The sequence below is a fragment of the Fukomys damarensis genome, unplaced genomic scaffold (assembly GCF_012274545.1).
Source record: "Fukomys damarensis isolate Sample0158 unplaced genomic scaffold, DMR_v1.0_HiC HiC_scaffold_2, whole genome shotgun sequence".
In the NCBI taxonomy this organism is placed as follows: Eukaryota; Metazoa; Chordata; class Mammalia; order Rodentia; family Bathyergidae; genus Fukomys; species Fukomys damarensis.
In genome coordinates, this window is record NW_022900914.1 from 40,392,181 (window position 1) to 40,407,024 (window position 14,844).

General features: G+C 36.0%; 2 protein-coding genes across 6 annotated transcripts in view; one reads left to right on the forward strand and one right to left on the reverse strand.

Annotated features, from left to right (window-relative positions):
* Ugp2 (UDP-glucose pyrophosphorylase 2) overlaps positions 1 to 11,052 on the forward strand; it is a 47,198-nt gene extending 36,146 nt beyond the window's left edge. For all 4 annotated transcript variants that reach the window (XM_010609750.3, XM_010609749.3, XM_010609748.3 and 1 more), the window contains exons 4-10: positions 2,309 to 2,494; positions 3,648 to 3,781; positions 4,904 to 5,201; positions 6,221 to 6,418; positions 7,033 to 7,275; positions 9,254 to 9,358; positions 10,527 to 11,052. In XM_010609750.3, coding sequence (XP_010608052.1) covers positions 2,309 to 2,494; positions 3,648 to 3,781; positions 4,904 to 5,201; positions 6,221 to 6,418; positions 7,033 to 7,275; positions 9,254 to 9,358; positions 10,527 to 10,634 — 1,272 coding nt within the window. In that variant the 3' untranslated portion in view covers positions 10,635 to 11,052. The remainder of the gene's footprint in view (positions 1 to 2,308; positions 2,495 to 3,647; positions 3,782 to 4,903; positions 5,202 to 6,220; positions 6,419 to 7,032; positions 7,276 to 9,253; positions 9,359 to 10,526) is intronic.
* The window catches only part of Vps54 (VPS54 subunit of GARP complex), a 94,948-nt gene continuing 90,855 nt past the window's right edge, over positions 10,752 to 14,844 (reverse strand). For both annotated transcript variants that reach the window (XM_010609746.2, XM_010609745.2), the window contains exon 23: positions 10,752 to 12,915. In XM_010609746.2, coding sequence (XP_010608048.1) covers positions 12,810 to 12,915 — 106 coding nt within the window. In that variant the 3' untranslated portion in view covers positions 10,752 to 12,809. The remainder of the gene's footprint in view (positions 12,916 to 14,844) is intronic.

The following is a 14,844-nucleotide window of genomic DNA, read 5'->3' on the forward strand; positions in this document are numbered from 1 at the left end:
TTTTTTTTTTTTTTGGTACCAGAAATTGAAATTGGGTCATTGCGCTGGCAAGGCAGACACTGGAACCACTGAGCTAAATCCCCGGCCCCACAATTAAAATTTTTAGATGGAATTAGAAAATAAGCCTCTCTTATTAGGTATAGGAAGAAGGTTTGCTTCTGTATATTGTTTTTTAAGCATATTTAAAGCATTACATAGGTAAGAATATTTCTGAGCTAACAGTTTTACCTAAAATAAATGCAAAAACTAGGGGGTTTTAATTAAATTGATTTTCATACCCTTGTGAGACCTCTGTGAATATTAAATTATTGCAGGGAAATGAAAAGAAACTGATAAATGGAAATTCTTGGCTTTTACAAAATAATTGGAAAATAATTGTATTGGTCCCATTTGATAACTCTTTTGGGTGAATATTATTATGTGCCCAAGAAATTTTCCTAACCTAGTAAAGACTACTTCAAGCCATTCCTTTTACCAACTGGTTGATTTCTACCTGTGCTAGAAAGGATGGATTATAAACTGCTTTATTACATAAAAGTGACAAAAAGTTCCAGCAGTGTCATCTACCATTATTTTTCTAGTTTAAATTGGGACCTTTTTCTCACAAGCAGCCCTGTCAGTTTCTTTGAAATGCTGAACAGATGATATTCATGGCAGTTGAGCCAAATTAAAACATCTTTCAAGGAATGTTGTTCCGTAGGCATGGGTACTGTGCATGTGTCAGGAATCCAGATTGTTAACATTGTCCTCACCTAGACCAAGTGCTGCTGCTAGGGAAGTGACCAGAGTGTCTGGTTCTTTTCTACCTCCCTATCTTCTTTTCTGGGGAGCATCCCTGTATGTAGGTAGCACTGCATGTTTGTCTCCTCCATCTTTTCTGTCGCTAGACCTTCTGTGGGCTTATGAGTGGGAATGGCTTCTGAGGCCACTAACAGTTTTAATCAGGATGACTTGATACTCTTCTAATGTTAGGAATAACAGGACCAGGGATAACCAGGAGAAAGCCTTGGAGAAGAATGCTTTGTGTTTCTCTGTGTTTATTCCAAGTAAGAAAGTGTATTAGTTCACGTTAATATAATATATTTCAGGGTAGAAGAAACAAGAGTTACACACTAGTATTTTGTGGAAGGAGCTGTACAGTAGGATTTATATGGTCAGAATCTACATGTGCTACATATATGTGTTTGACCAAAAAGATTTTTGCCTCCATAAGACTAGATCACTGCAGTCCATCACAAACAGCGTCCATCACAAATAGCACCCATCTTTTCCTCATCCTCTCTCTTCCTCTTGCTCCCTTTCCCTCCCGCTCCCACCACAAATCCCTATGGGTAATAGAACAAGTAACAGCTAATGATCATAAAGCATCTACTGTTTGGTTGTATTCTTTCAGTCCATATATAGTGTCATCTAACCTATACTAATGTAACTAAAAAGCCCCATTTGATGATCTGTTCTTTTGAAGCAAAATAACAAAAACATCACAAATGGGTAGAAAATACATTGTGATCTTTTTAAAAGCTTTCATTCTTGCTATAAGATGCTGAGGCTTGTTTGTGCCTCCGCTTTGAACAAAAAATCTTGAGTCTCTACTGTAAGTGTCATGATTCTTTTCTTGTAAGAGAGAAATTGAAGAGTAAGACTCTTTGCTTAGAAAAATACATGAGGTTCCTAGGATGGAGATTTATTTGGTATTTTCTTAAGCCCAAACCCTTGCTCTTACCCTCCCAGGGTATTTCTTGGCACAGTGAGAAAACCTGAGAGTTAAATTCTTGAGGAAATAATTCTGTCCTTATAAATACCTAGACATATGACTTCAAAGTGTACCACCCTCTTATCAAGGGCAAACGCAGGATGGAATGGAGGAGCATGACAAAGAACAAATGTTTTGGTTTTTGCTTCCTGTAGTAGGAAGAAAAATGTATGATTATCTCTTCTTCAGAATTGAAGTAGATGCCCCAGAAATGTTTAAACTTGATGCATATTGGAAATCCTAAGGTTCTGAAGATAGTCCAAGAGACTTAGATGTCCCTACCAGCCACATATGTATAGACTACAACATTCCAATTTTATACTCCCATTATTATACAGAAGAACCAATGAACTATTACTGTGTGCAAGAGAAGTGGCCTGTAAGTTCTTGATTTTGAACTAGAAGGTCCTGTGATGTTAAAGGAAATGTAGTTGAAACTTTCCACAAAGAAACCAAAATTTGTTAAGGAAGAGTGGAAATGATCCTGGGATTGTCTTGCTTTAACTTTTCCTAAAGCTATTTGAATTACTCCTATAATTTTATTTTTCCTTTCAGATTCAACCATATGAGAAGATAAAGGCCAGAGGCTTGCCTGAAAATATATCTTCTGTGTTGAACAAGCTAGTGGTAGTAAAACTCAATGGTGGTTTGGGAACCAGCATGGGCTGCAAAGGCCCTAAAAGTCTGATTGGTGTGAGAAATGAGAATACCTTTTTGGATTTGACTGTTCAGCAAATTGAAGTGAGTAACATTTGGACTTTCTGAAGAGATGCTAAAGTAGTTTCTAGGTTATCATGAATGTTATATTATTAAATGTAGCATATGGCATTTGAGCTAATTAAAGAGCTTGCTATCTTTAGTCTCTATTGGTGAAGGGAAAGATTTAAGAACACATCCTTGGGGTGATATAAAGGCTTCTGATTTTAAATAGCATCTGTGGCTGCTGAAATCTCGATCTGTTCAGAGTCTCCTTTGATCAGCCCTTCTCCACTATCTTTCTAGTGGCAGCCTTCTTGATAGTTGGAATGATCTATCTTTATTAACCCCTTTTGGGAAGCTAAAAATAATGTCATATATCCTATTAGATTCTAAGAATTGTTTTTAGCTTCCCTTTTATGCATTCATCAATCACAGATTGTAAGCTCTTTGGGGCAGTGGCCCTGTCTTTTCCATCTCTGTTTCTCTGTTGTCTATAGTATAGTGTTGTCAACTAGTCTTTGCAGTGGCAGCAGCAGCCAACACTTGTCTAGTACTTATTGTGCACCAAGTACTCTAAGCTCTTGCCATGAATTGACTCATTTGTTCTCACCAATTCAGTGAGAAAAGTACTGTTATCATCACCATTTTATAGATGAGGAAGCCACAGCACAATGAGATTGTTATTTTCCCAAGGCTCCCTATCAAGTTGTTAAATCCAGAATCAAAGTTTGAATATAGGACAGTCTGACTGCCTAAGTTTTTTTTTCTTCCACTCTATTTTACCTCTGAGTTCTTCTGAGAGATTGAAGAGTTGAGGTCTGATTCAGAATTTTTGACCATTTTTCCTGAGAATAGGGAGTCATGTATGTAAAATTTGTGCTTTTGGCTAACAAAAGCTGGGAACACAGAGCAAATGCTAATCACCAGTGTCTACCCAGTAAGGCTGAAGAGTACTGTGGTTTTGAACACAGCTCCAGAGTCAGATTGCCCTGGGGAACCAAGCTGAGTATCAGTTTAGTCAGTCACGAATGCAGATAGTAGTTTCTGTCTCAAAGGGTTATGATTTATTGAGTATATGGCAAATTGTTTAGTAAATAAGTTCATGCTAAGAAATGATGGCAAATATGTGTACCTATATGTCTGTAATCAAAAGAAATGTAAATCTGAGTAATCTGATTGCCATTTTCCTCCCTAGCATTTGAACAAAACCTACAATACAGATGTTCCTCTTGTTTTAATGAACTCTTTTAACACGGATGAAGATACCAAAAAAATACTACAGAAGTACAATCATTGTCGTGTGAAAATCTACACTTTCAATCAAAGCAGGTACAAGGAGTGAAAATATAAACTGTAGAGGTACAACTCCTGGGAAAGGACTTCTTTGCCTAGTTTGTAACAAAGCAGCCTCAACCTGCATATGTGCCAAAGATCAATGCTTGCAAATGCATGATGCCTTTTAAAAGCTGAATATTTTTTCATTGTGCGATTAATCAGTTTTGGGTCTATAATTTGCAATTTTTAAGAGTATCTGCTTGAGAATCTGTTCCATGTCCAGAGTCTTTGAGGATAATTAGGTCTTTGCTTTCAGGAGCGTATTTGGTCTCCAGGTGGGTCTGTGAAAATCTTTCTGCATTCTGCAGTACTGGTAACCTTTCCCGAGGGTAGGAATTTCTTCATCCTGAATAATACGTCTGGGGTAACTAAATAATTATAGAGAAATTAGTTTACTTTGGGGGATGGTGGAATGAATAGAAAAGAGAGGATGAATTATGATAAAGCCCAGAATAAGGCTTCCATGTAAGAATGGACATTAGCCAGTCTGTATAAACTGTAGAGAGGGAATATGTCTAAAGTTGGACTGTTCCGTTTTTGAAAATCTGTTTTCCCATGGACGCTTTTTCCCATTACAGATGGTTTGCCTTTGTTGGTCTTCAGTCTGATGTTGTGCTGTCTTGTTTTCCTTTTCCCATCACTATCTCTTACCACTGTGCTCACTGATGATGGGAAGCAGACATCTGGGGTGCTAGTCTGCTATTCACTTTCTGGGGGAAGAGAACCACCCTGGAATATAGTATGCTTGTAGGAATGGGTAACTTTCCCCAGACATGTTTTCTGGGAAAAGAGTCATCCCACAACCAAGTAAGTTTGACAGAATATGTCCGTCCTCTTGAAGAGTCATAAAATCTTAATAACTTTAAAATATGTGTCTTCCCATCTGTATGACCAAGGAAATATTTTTTCTTTGCAACAAGTAATACTGTGTAGGAAACAGATTTTAGTCAACACAGATAATGGTTTTCTTAAATGGATTCACCTATAATTTAATTATTATTAATAGACTTGGAAAAAGGAAACTTTATTTAACTTTAATGCATTTTTTTTCTTGAAAGTCTGGGAATGCTCAGAGTAGATACTGCAAAAGAACTTTTGTTCTGTTTTATTTTTAAGGTATCCAAGGATTAATAAAGAATCTTTACTTCCTGTAGCAAAGGATGTATCTTACTCAGGTGAAAATACAGAAGCTTGGTACCCTCCAGGTCATGGTGATATCTATGCCAGTTTCTACAACTCTGGTTTCCTCGACACCTTTATAGGAGAAGGCAAAGAATATATATTTGTGTCTAACATTGATAATCTGGGTGCCACAGTGGATCTTTATATTCTTAATCATCTAATGAACCCACCCAATGGAAAACGCTGTGAATTTGTCATGGAAGTCACAAATAAAACACGTGCAGATGTAAAGGTAAGTACTGAGAGGAAGCAAATTAAAGATTCATGTTTTCACATTTCATAGGTTATATTTTCTTCTAATATGAAAGTTTCTATTTTAAGCAGAACACATTAATCCATTTAACATCATTTGTTTGGTAAGAGTGAAATAATACTGTGTGGAGTACCTTAAGTTCTAATGTAACAGTTCTGTATCATAAATCCAGAGCTAATAGTACTAAAATCATTTTTAATTTTTGGATAATCTGTCACTAATTTTAATTGAAAACATTTCCACGTATAGTCACAAATCTGAAGCATGTGAAAACACTTTCAATAAGTTTATTCAAATCTTTAATCTTCTAGGTTTTTTATTTTGTGGTTCCTTTAATGAAAATTATCTTCTACAAAATGTTTTTATATAATTTTTGTTCCGTCTATGTAATATCTTTGGAGTGCCTGCAAAAATATGTAGTTATTTTGCTACAGTACAAATTTATTTCACCTGGCATGCTTGGTAGTTGTGATACTTGATAAAATGACACACAAGGATTTACTACTTTTTTTACAGCAAGTAAGAAAAGTAATGCAAATACTAAAACAGTCTCTAGCTTAGATTCCATATTTCTTCCAAATATCCCCTTTTCCACACTGGCATGGCCAAGTGACTGCAAGAACATTTCTAGCCTGAGGCTACTTCATATACACTTGTACATCAGTCTCTTTTCTCCTCTTGTCCTGGAGCCAGTCTCAGGAGGGACTGAGGTGACAGGTGTTGCTGTTTGGGGATGGGCAGTGAGCTATTTCTGTAGCAGACTTTAGGAAAGAGAGGACTCTGATGTACTTCTAGGTCTTTAATTAGGGAAATGATGGTGTATATACATAGTAAAGTGATAGAGCCTTAGTAATTTCCTTTGGTTCTACCCTCAAGCACCTGTTTCTTTGTTTACTGGGAGACTGTTTCAGTGTCTCTTCTGTAAGATTCATAAGTAGTGTGTTATGATTATAACTGGGAAAGCTGTGGAAGCATTCATTATTTTTCTGTCTTTCTAGGGTGGGACACTCACTCAGTATGAAGGCAAACTGAGACTGGTGGAAATTGCTCAAGTGCCAAAAGCACACGTTGATGAGTTCAAGTCTGTATCAAAATTTAAAATATTTAACACAAACAACCTATGGATATCTCTTGCAGCAGTTAAAAGACTGCAGGAACAAAATGCCATTGACATGGAAATCATTGTGAATGCAAAAGTAAGCCAAGATTGCACTCATTGGGTTTCATGGTTTATAACATCAGAGTAGGTTACAAACAGACCCTACTGTCCTCTCCCTCTAGCTTGTGTGTTCTATCAGTCACTCCTTTTTTGCCTGGTCAGGCTCTCTTCAGTTCCTGGCCCGGTCCTCCACAATCTGTACTCATCCCTGTAATGTCCATTTGACCTGTGGAAGGCAAAAGAGCACTGGGCTCAAAAAAGTGAAGGACCTACCACAGTCTTAATTATTGTTCTGACACACAGACCAAGTCATGGGTACCTGCTCTTGAGTTTGTTTTTTTTTTTTCCTTTTTATTGAGTTTATTGGTACAATCTAGGTCTACAATACAGTTACATTCATTACTGGGATCCTGTACCTTCACATGACAGGTCTTGGTTCTCATTTTTTGTCTTGAGTTTTCTGAACCTGTGGTTCTTCATTGTAAAATGGAAATAACTTAGTGTAAGGTGCTTGATATCAGTTCTCAATGTTTCCTTCTGTGGTTCTCTGATAACACTTCTCAGCTGTTAATTAGTACTCATTGAACTAAATTGTGAGTTTTAAGTGCCTAAAACCTGTTCTTCTCTGATCCCCCCTTTGGTTTCTTGTAGACTTTGGATGGAGGCCTGAATGTCATTCAGTTAGAAACTGCAGTGGGGGCTGCAATTAAAAGTTTTGAGAATTCCTTAGGTATTAATGTTCCAAGAAGCCGTTTTCTTCCTGTCAAAACCACATCAGATCTCTTGCTTGTGATGTCAAACCTCTATAGCCTTAATGCAGGATCTCTGACGATGAGTGAAAAGCGGGAATTTCCTACAGTGCCCTTGGTTAAATTAGGCAGCTCATTTACAAAGGTATGTAACTGTAAAGATATAGTAATTATAAAGATATGTATATGAATAGAGATTAGTTTCCACTACTGCACAGTATTGTTTTTCTACATTTGATTGGCACTTGATAGAAGATAAAGATGTATCTTACCTGTGAGGCTTGATTGCTATAAGAGAGTTGAAAAGAATGTTTAAATGTGTGGACATTTTATTTCTTGTTACTTCCAAGACCAGTACTGTGCTTTCATCAGTAGGAAGAGGTTAATTCTGTATAGATATTTACTGAGCCCCTACCACATGCTGGGAAGTGTTCTACCTGTGGGGATTTAACAGTAAACAAAATAGACCATAATCATTGTCTTCACTGTACTGATATTCTAGTAGGGGAAGGAAAATAAATACATATTTTGCCAAGTAGTAAAAAATCTGTGCAGAAAAATAAAGTCAGGAAAGATAATACGAAATGTCTGGATTGGGCAGTGGTGTAATTTTACAATGGGTGGCCATAGGTAGCCTTACTAATAATAGGTTGTATCTAGAGCAAAAAGCCTTCAAGGATAGTTTAGAAAAATCTCACCATAACATGCCAAGTGGAATCCCAAAAATTTAATTACATAAAATTTGAGGTTAATAGTGACAGGATAATATGCCTATAGATTTCCTGCTGTGCCACTTGAAGTCTATTCTAGTCCTGAATTTGATTTATGTCACCTGGTATGGAGTGCAAATGAGGAATTGGGTAGAAAATCATGACTGAGTGTCCTGCAAATCAGGTGAAAAAAAAAAGTTTCAAGTCAGAGAGAATCACATCAAATGCTGGTGCTGGCTGATTCAAGTAAGACTGAGAATTCACCAATTATCAGTGGAGAGGTTTAGGAATCTGACTGGAATGGACTTGAGAGAATGGGAAGAGAAATTGGGGATAAGAATGCTGACAGTTCAAAGTCCGGCATGGTGGCACACACCTATAATCCCAGCACTCTAGGAGGTTGAGACAGGAGGATCACAAGTTCCAACCCAGTTTAGGCCACTCAGTGCTTTAGTGAGACCCTGTTTCATAGTAAAAAATGGGGAAAGGGCTGAGGAGTTATCAGTGTAAAGACCCAGTACTGCCAAAAAATAATAACAACAACAAAAACTTTGACAGCTCATTCAAGAATTTACCTTTAAAAGAAACAACTTAGATTGTAGGGAGAGAGGGATGTAAGATTTGGGAGGCTTTATTTTTTTTTTATATATAGGAGAATTTACATACACACTGATGGGAATTGACACAGTCAAAAAGGAAAAAACAATGAAGTCTCTCCGACTCGCTGGTATTCTTGAACAGGGAGTAAGGATGTGGATGCACAAGTGCAGAGGGTAGCTTTTAAACTGCAAGGGAAGCTCTCCAGTCCCAATACTAGGAGGGAAGGTAATGGGCTTGGGAGCACAGAGGTCAAAGGCAGTGGAACTTTCTCATTTTTTCCCAGCAAAATAGGAAACAAGATCATATAGGACAATCTCTGATACTTCTAAAAATAAAGAAGCAAAAAAATAGCAGTAATTCCTATACCTAGTCTTGCCTACTTCAACCCATGATGATCTTTTTCTGTGTGAACTACTAATCTGGCTCTTAACATCATGGCTGATTATCTGGGATTGAGCTATTATCTCCAGCCCCTTTTATTTTGAGACAGGTCTTGCTAAGTGCCCAGACAGGCCTTGAATCTGTGGCCCTCCTGCCTCAGTGCTGGGATTACAGATGTGCACCACTGCCCTGGGTAGATTATCTATTTTTAAAAGATTTTAACTGTATGGTAAATGTATTGATTATAGGGACAGTGTTCATATTTCATGGTGCCTCCTGCACAAGATCTATATATAGTGACTGCTTAATAGATCCTGCCTATAGACATGAAGTTGGCCATAAAATGTTTTAGGTCATTTCAATTATCTTGTTAATATTACTCTTGTTTTTCTGTGGACTCATTTTAAAAACAATTTTATGTTTCTATTTAAGGTTCAAGATTATCTAAGAAGATTTGAAAGTATACCAGATATGCTTGAATTGGATCACCTCACAGTTTCAGGAGATGTGACATTTGGCAAAAATGTTTCATTAAAGGTATGTTGTTATGATGAAAATCATACTTCTTACAGCTTTAGCAAGTTTCACTTTCTAGTCCTAACTTTACCTTTATTTTTAAGGCATACTTCTTAGTCTGAACTAGATGTTTATGATATATAAATTTTTACAGAAATGAGTAGATACAAGCATTAAAGTATTACCACAGCATTTAGTATTATTATTGTATCCAAATGTACAATCTAGTTAAAATACAACATAATTATTTATATAGGGATTGTGTGGACTAGAACGCTTAAATGGGAAAGCAAATTAGTAATTACTAATTAGTGAAACTGCTGCTACTTTGGTATGTGATAGTGTTTAAAAATAGGATCACAGTTAGCATTCGTTCATTAAATGACTATTTGAAAGCAGAAAAAATAACTTCATTTACACTGAATATAATCTACTCCTGTTAAAAGAATCATCGGCATAAAGATGTTTGTTATATTATTGCAGTACTTGGATGCTTTGAGTATCCTTGTAGCCTAGAAAAATAAACAGGAGGGAAATATGGGCATAAATATTAAAGCTTACCACTGAAGATAAAATAGTCATTTCATAATTTTTAAAGAAATCTCATGTCCACATTTCATGTGTTGTTCCCATTAAAGCAACTTGACTTTTTTGTTGTTGTTGTTGTTGTTGTTACTGGGGATCAAACTCAGGACCTTGTGCTTATGGGGCAGGTAGTGGAAACAGAGCTAAATCCCTGGCCCAAAGCAACTTGCCTTTAAATGAAGACCTTAAAAGTTAAAGAAATCAAAACACGCTATCTGTTGAACTTTATTGTGTATTCTACCTTCTGAAATCTCATTTTCAACATGGAAAAATGTTATGTAAATGGTTCTTTTAAGTCATAAAACCCTTTATGTAAATATAAACCAAGCATCTTTTACTTTATGAAGATTGTATAATGTTGGTGGCTTTGCAAGTAGGCCTTCAAACAGTCTAGTTGTGCTGAGGCACTGGGTCCACTTCTGTCTCTTGGTACTACCTCTGACAAGGAGGCAAGGAATATAGAACGACTGCCACTTGCTGTACAGGTTTAACATTGCTTACAGTTATTCCATTATAAACAGAGTTGTACATAAACTGGTAACTGAAAGAGAATTGCACTGCAATTGTAAGTACACTCTTGCTTTTTGTTTTCCCTGTCACTTAGGGAACAGTTATCATCATTGCAAATCATGGTGACAGAATTGACATCCCACCTGGAGCAGTACTAGAGAACAAAATTGTATCTGGAAACCTTCGCATCTTGGACCACTGAAATGAACAATACTGTGTACACTTTATACTAATTATGGGCTAAAGAGTTTCTTACAATGTTACCTCTAGACCTCTAGGATTCTAAAATACGCCAGTACTTTATTATGTTACTGTATCCTTAAGTATTGATTTTTAAAGTAGTTTTTCTGCAGTATGCTTTTAGTCTAAGAAAAGCACAGATGGAACAATACTTGCCTTCTTTGGAGAGAATCCTGAAGGTTAATCATATTAAAGTGCAATACTGTTTAATCATAAAAGTGAGGCAGTCTGCTGGAAAAAATCTTTTAACAGCAGCCTCACTGACAGTCCCTTTTAATTGCCTGTGATTTCAACAATAAAGCAGTGAAGCAATATATGTGTATTCTTGGAGTTTTTGATGCTAATTTTATTAACTGGCAAAATAAATGGGTTTAATCTTACAACATTGAAGTGCAAGCTGGTTTTTTTTGTTTTGTTTTTGTTTTTTTTTTTTGGCATTTCTACAAATTCTAAACACATTATTATTTCCACAGGAATTAAATTTGAAGGCATTACCTTTCATCAAGTTCTACAGCTGGCATACCTGCCATGATTTCCATAGACGCTCCATTTACTTAAACTGATGTCTTTCCCAGCTGCAGGGGTGGAGTGGGCAGAGGCAAAGCATTTCTTTCATGGCCTTATACTGTAGTATAGTAGAGCAGGGTGACAGCTAAGAAGTTCCCTTTCCTTAAAGCTCTACTTCTGGAAGTTTGCCTATCACTGAAAAATGTTCATGAATAAACTTCCAAATCAGATCTGTTGGTGATTAAATTTATACCTTTTCTATAAGAATCAAGTCATATTTTCCAATTCTTCCATAGTTTTCAGTGGGCCACTTTGTTTAAAATTAACTGTATACTGTACCATTTTTAAAAAGTCCTTTAAAAGTCTAGTAATGTGTTACAGCTTTATTTTAGACATTTAATAACCAATGACATACCTCTGTTAGCTTCCCTTTTGAGAAGCCAAAGACACAAAATAAGACTTTTTTTGTAAATAATCACAAGATTAGGCACTCTTGACAGAGTTAGGCAAGGTTCTTGGTGTGAGGCGAGGCACAGGCACTCCTGATTTGTAGAGTGCCACTGAGTCTAATTTTTAATTTTAAAGGTAGACATTATAAAAAGTCTTTTAACTTATCACCAGATATTTCTGGCCCCAGCACAGCAGTCTCTATTTTAAAAGTTCTCTTTCTTCCTGGTCTTTATTCATATACATATTGAAAGTAACTTAGAAACAAGAATCCAAGGGGGGCCATACTTCATAAGTTATCTGATAAAATAAGAACTCATAAGTAGGCATAGTATATAAATACTTATTATCTGTGCTATAAATGAAATTGGGGAAAAAAAAAAAAACCCAAACCTTTCACAGGTACTTTTACAAAAATACAGCTGTTGAACATAACAGCCTTCTGTTATACAATTTCTGTAAAGTATTTAAATTACTAGTTGCATAAATAGATGTCAATATCTTATCCTTTATTACGTGTAATTAGCTTTTAGACTGTCCTAAAAGGCTTTACCCAATTGACATATGGTGATGGAAGAAAGAGTAACTATGTAGCACACAAACCCTGAAACTTGACATTGGTCACTAAAAGAAAAATTGAATTTCTAAATCCACGCAATCAAAAGATGTTTATTTTTTAATAGAAAGATCTGTAAAAAAATATTTTTTTCAAACAGCTTTACTTTCATAGAGAAAACTTTCTACAGAGGTTGACTAAGATTTTAATATTTTAAATTGTACCATCATTAAATAAGGTGGGACACCATATGAATTTCATTGCACTGGAAGAAATGCAAAGCATTTTTAATATAAAGTATACAGAGCATTCTAGTCAACTACAGCTGTGTTACAGCTATGTGTTCTTTTGGATTTGGTCCAAAGAAACCTGAGTCTGTTTCTAGAGAGAATGAAAAATGTTATAGACACCTGATCAATTACTCCTCACCGAAAGATGCACAAAAATGGCATTCCTTATAGATTCCACTGAATCCAGTTTCCCAACACTTGATACTTTCCTTTTCCCTTCCCCACCTCAGTTCACTTTGGGTTCCAGGTTCAGTTCTCAAAACACAGGCATTCAGATTTTCTTCAGAAACATACACATCCCATGGTCAGATGAAATACCCACTTTGCTAGTATGTCATCACCTCTTCTGTTCCCAGATCTCAGCCATGTTTAGGTCCAAATCTTTAAGGCCTTTTAAGGCTTGAAGATTTCCAGTGTAAAAGGCTACATCTGCTGTGACCAACCTAAAAATTGGAGAGAAAATTATTTTTAAAACTCACATTTTATATTTGGATGATGAAAGGAGCAATGCTCACATACTACTATATGAGCTCTGGAATATTAATTAAAATTCTGAATTCCTAGGGACAAATGTCAAGATACTAGGATTTCTACTGTCATATAGCTAACTACTTAATGCTCTATCAGTGATGTTTCGAAAAGAAATACTGTAGTTTCATGATAAATTCGTCCCAAAAGAGATCTATCTTAAAATAGCATTAAAATATGGAGAAAATAAAGTTTAATATTTTTTATTAGATACTACTAGAGTATATGTGTGGTAAGCTAAACAGTAAAACAGCTCAAATAAAAGAAAGGCTGGGTATCTGAGCATCATTTTAAGGAGATAAGCAAAAGCTGAGACTCATGTACATAATCAACACTGGATATAAAACTGGATACTGAGGGCTGGAGATGTAGCTCAGTGGTTGAGCGCTTGCTAGCATGCGTGAGGCCCTGGATTTGATCTCTACCACCCAAAACAAAACAAAAAAACTGGTTACTGACTATAACAACATAATGAAAAAGAACTTTGCATCCTGAACTGTCACACTAGTGCCTGTACCTAAAACAAAACAAACAAAAAACCACGACACTTAACTATTTAGTAAACTTTTTAAAATTTGACTCACTAAAAAATAGGGCTTGCCTTTTTAAAAAGTTTGAAAAGTGAATAGTTAAAGGATTAAAAAAATAAGTATAATGGGCTGGGAATGTAGCTCAGTGGTACCACTCCTGCCTAGCAAGCACAAGATCGAGTTTGCTCCCCTGGTACTGGGAAAAAAAAAAAAAGTATAGAGAATAGTTTAAAACATGAACAACAGATTTTTGTGTGTGTGGTACTGAAGTTTGAAACCAGGGGCTCATTTGCAAGCCAGTCAGATGCTCTACCATTGAGTTACAAACCCAATGTGAACTAACAGATTTTTAAACTGTTATAAAAAGGAGAGTGTGTGTGTGTGTGTGTGTATAACTTTAATGGTGCTGCCAACTTTGGAAAAAGTCATCCCAATTTACTGTGTTGACTTGGCATTGTACAGAAATGGACAACCATACTGGTCTAGAAATGTTAATTTATTTATTTATTTTTTCCATGTGTACAAGAGTAACACATCATACTAAATATGTAAGGTCATATCTACGTGGGTTTGATTACAGAAACTAATAAAGTATTCTCTAAATAATGAGAAAAAGAATAAGATAAGATTATAAGAGTGAGAAGCAATTTAAATATGTTCAGGGACCATTTTCATCTCCAGAATTAAGGATTATTTTGAAGTTATATCATTGCCTTTTCTCTTTTACTTTCCTTTTTAGTTTTATTTTAGGATTCCCTATTTTTAATGCTCATACAGAGATTTCTTTAACAAATACCGAATAGTTTCTTTGGTGTCAAAAACTATAATAGTACACAGGATCCTAATGAGATAATTAATAATGTGAAATAGGAAGTAAAGGGCTAAAGGTGTAAGGAAAGTGGGAAGGGTGGGGGAAAGGTAATAAGGGAGAGGAAAAAAATATGAGCAACTGAAGAAATGGAAATAAAGTGTTTGTAAATGGGGAGGGGAGGAGGGGGTGAAGGGAGGGCAGGGACAAGGGGAAAAATGAGAATCAAGACCTATTATGTAAAGGTACAGGATCCCACTGATGAATGTAATTGTATTGTATACCTAGATTGTTACCAATAACCTCAATAAAAAGAAAACAAAACAAAACAAAAAAAAAGGAGAGTGTGCATGTGCGTGCACACGCGCACACACACACACACACAAGGAGAGATGCTAAGAGACTGAATTCAGGCCTTCTCACTCATCTACATCCATGTCCCTTGTATATTATCTATTTTGAGACAGTTTCACAAAGCTGCCTGGGCTGGGCTCAAACTTTCAATC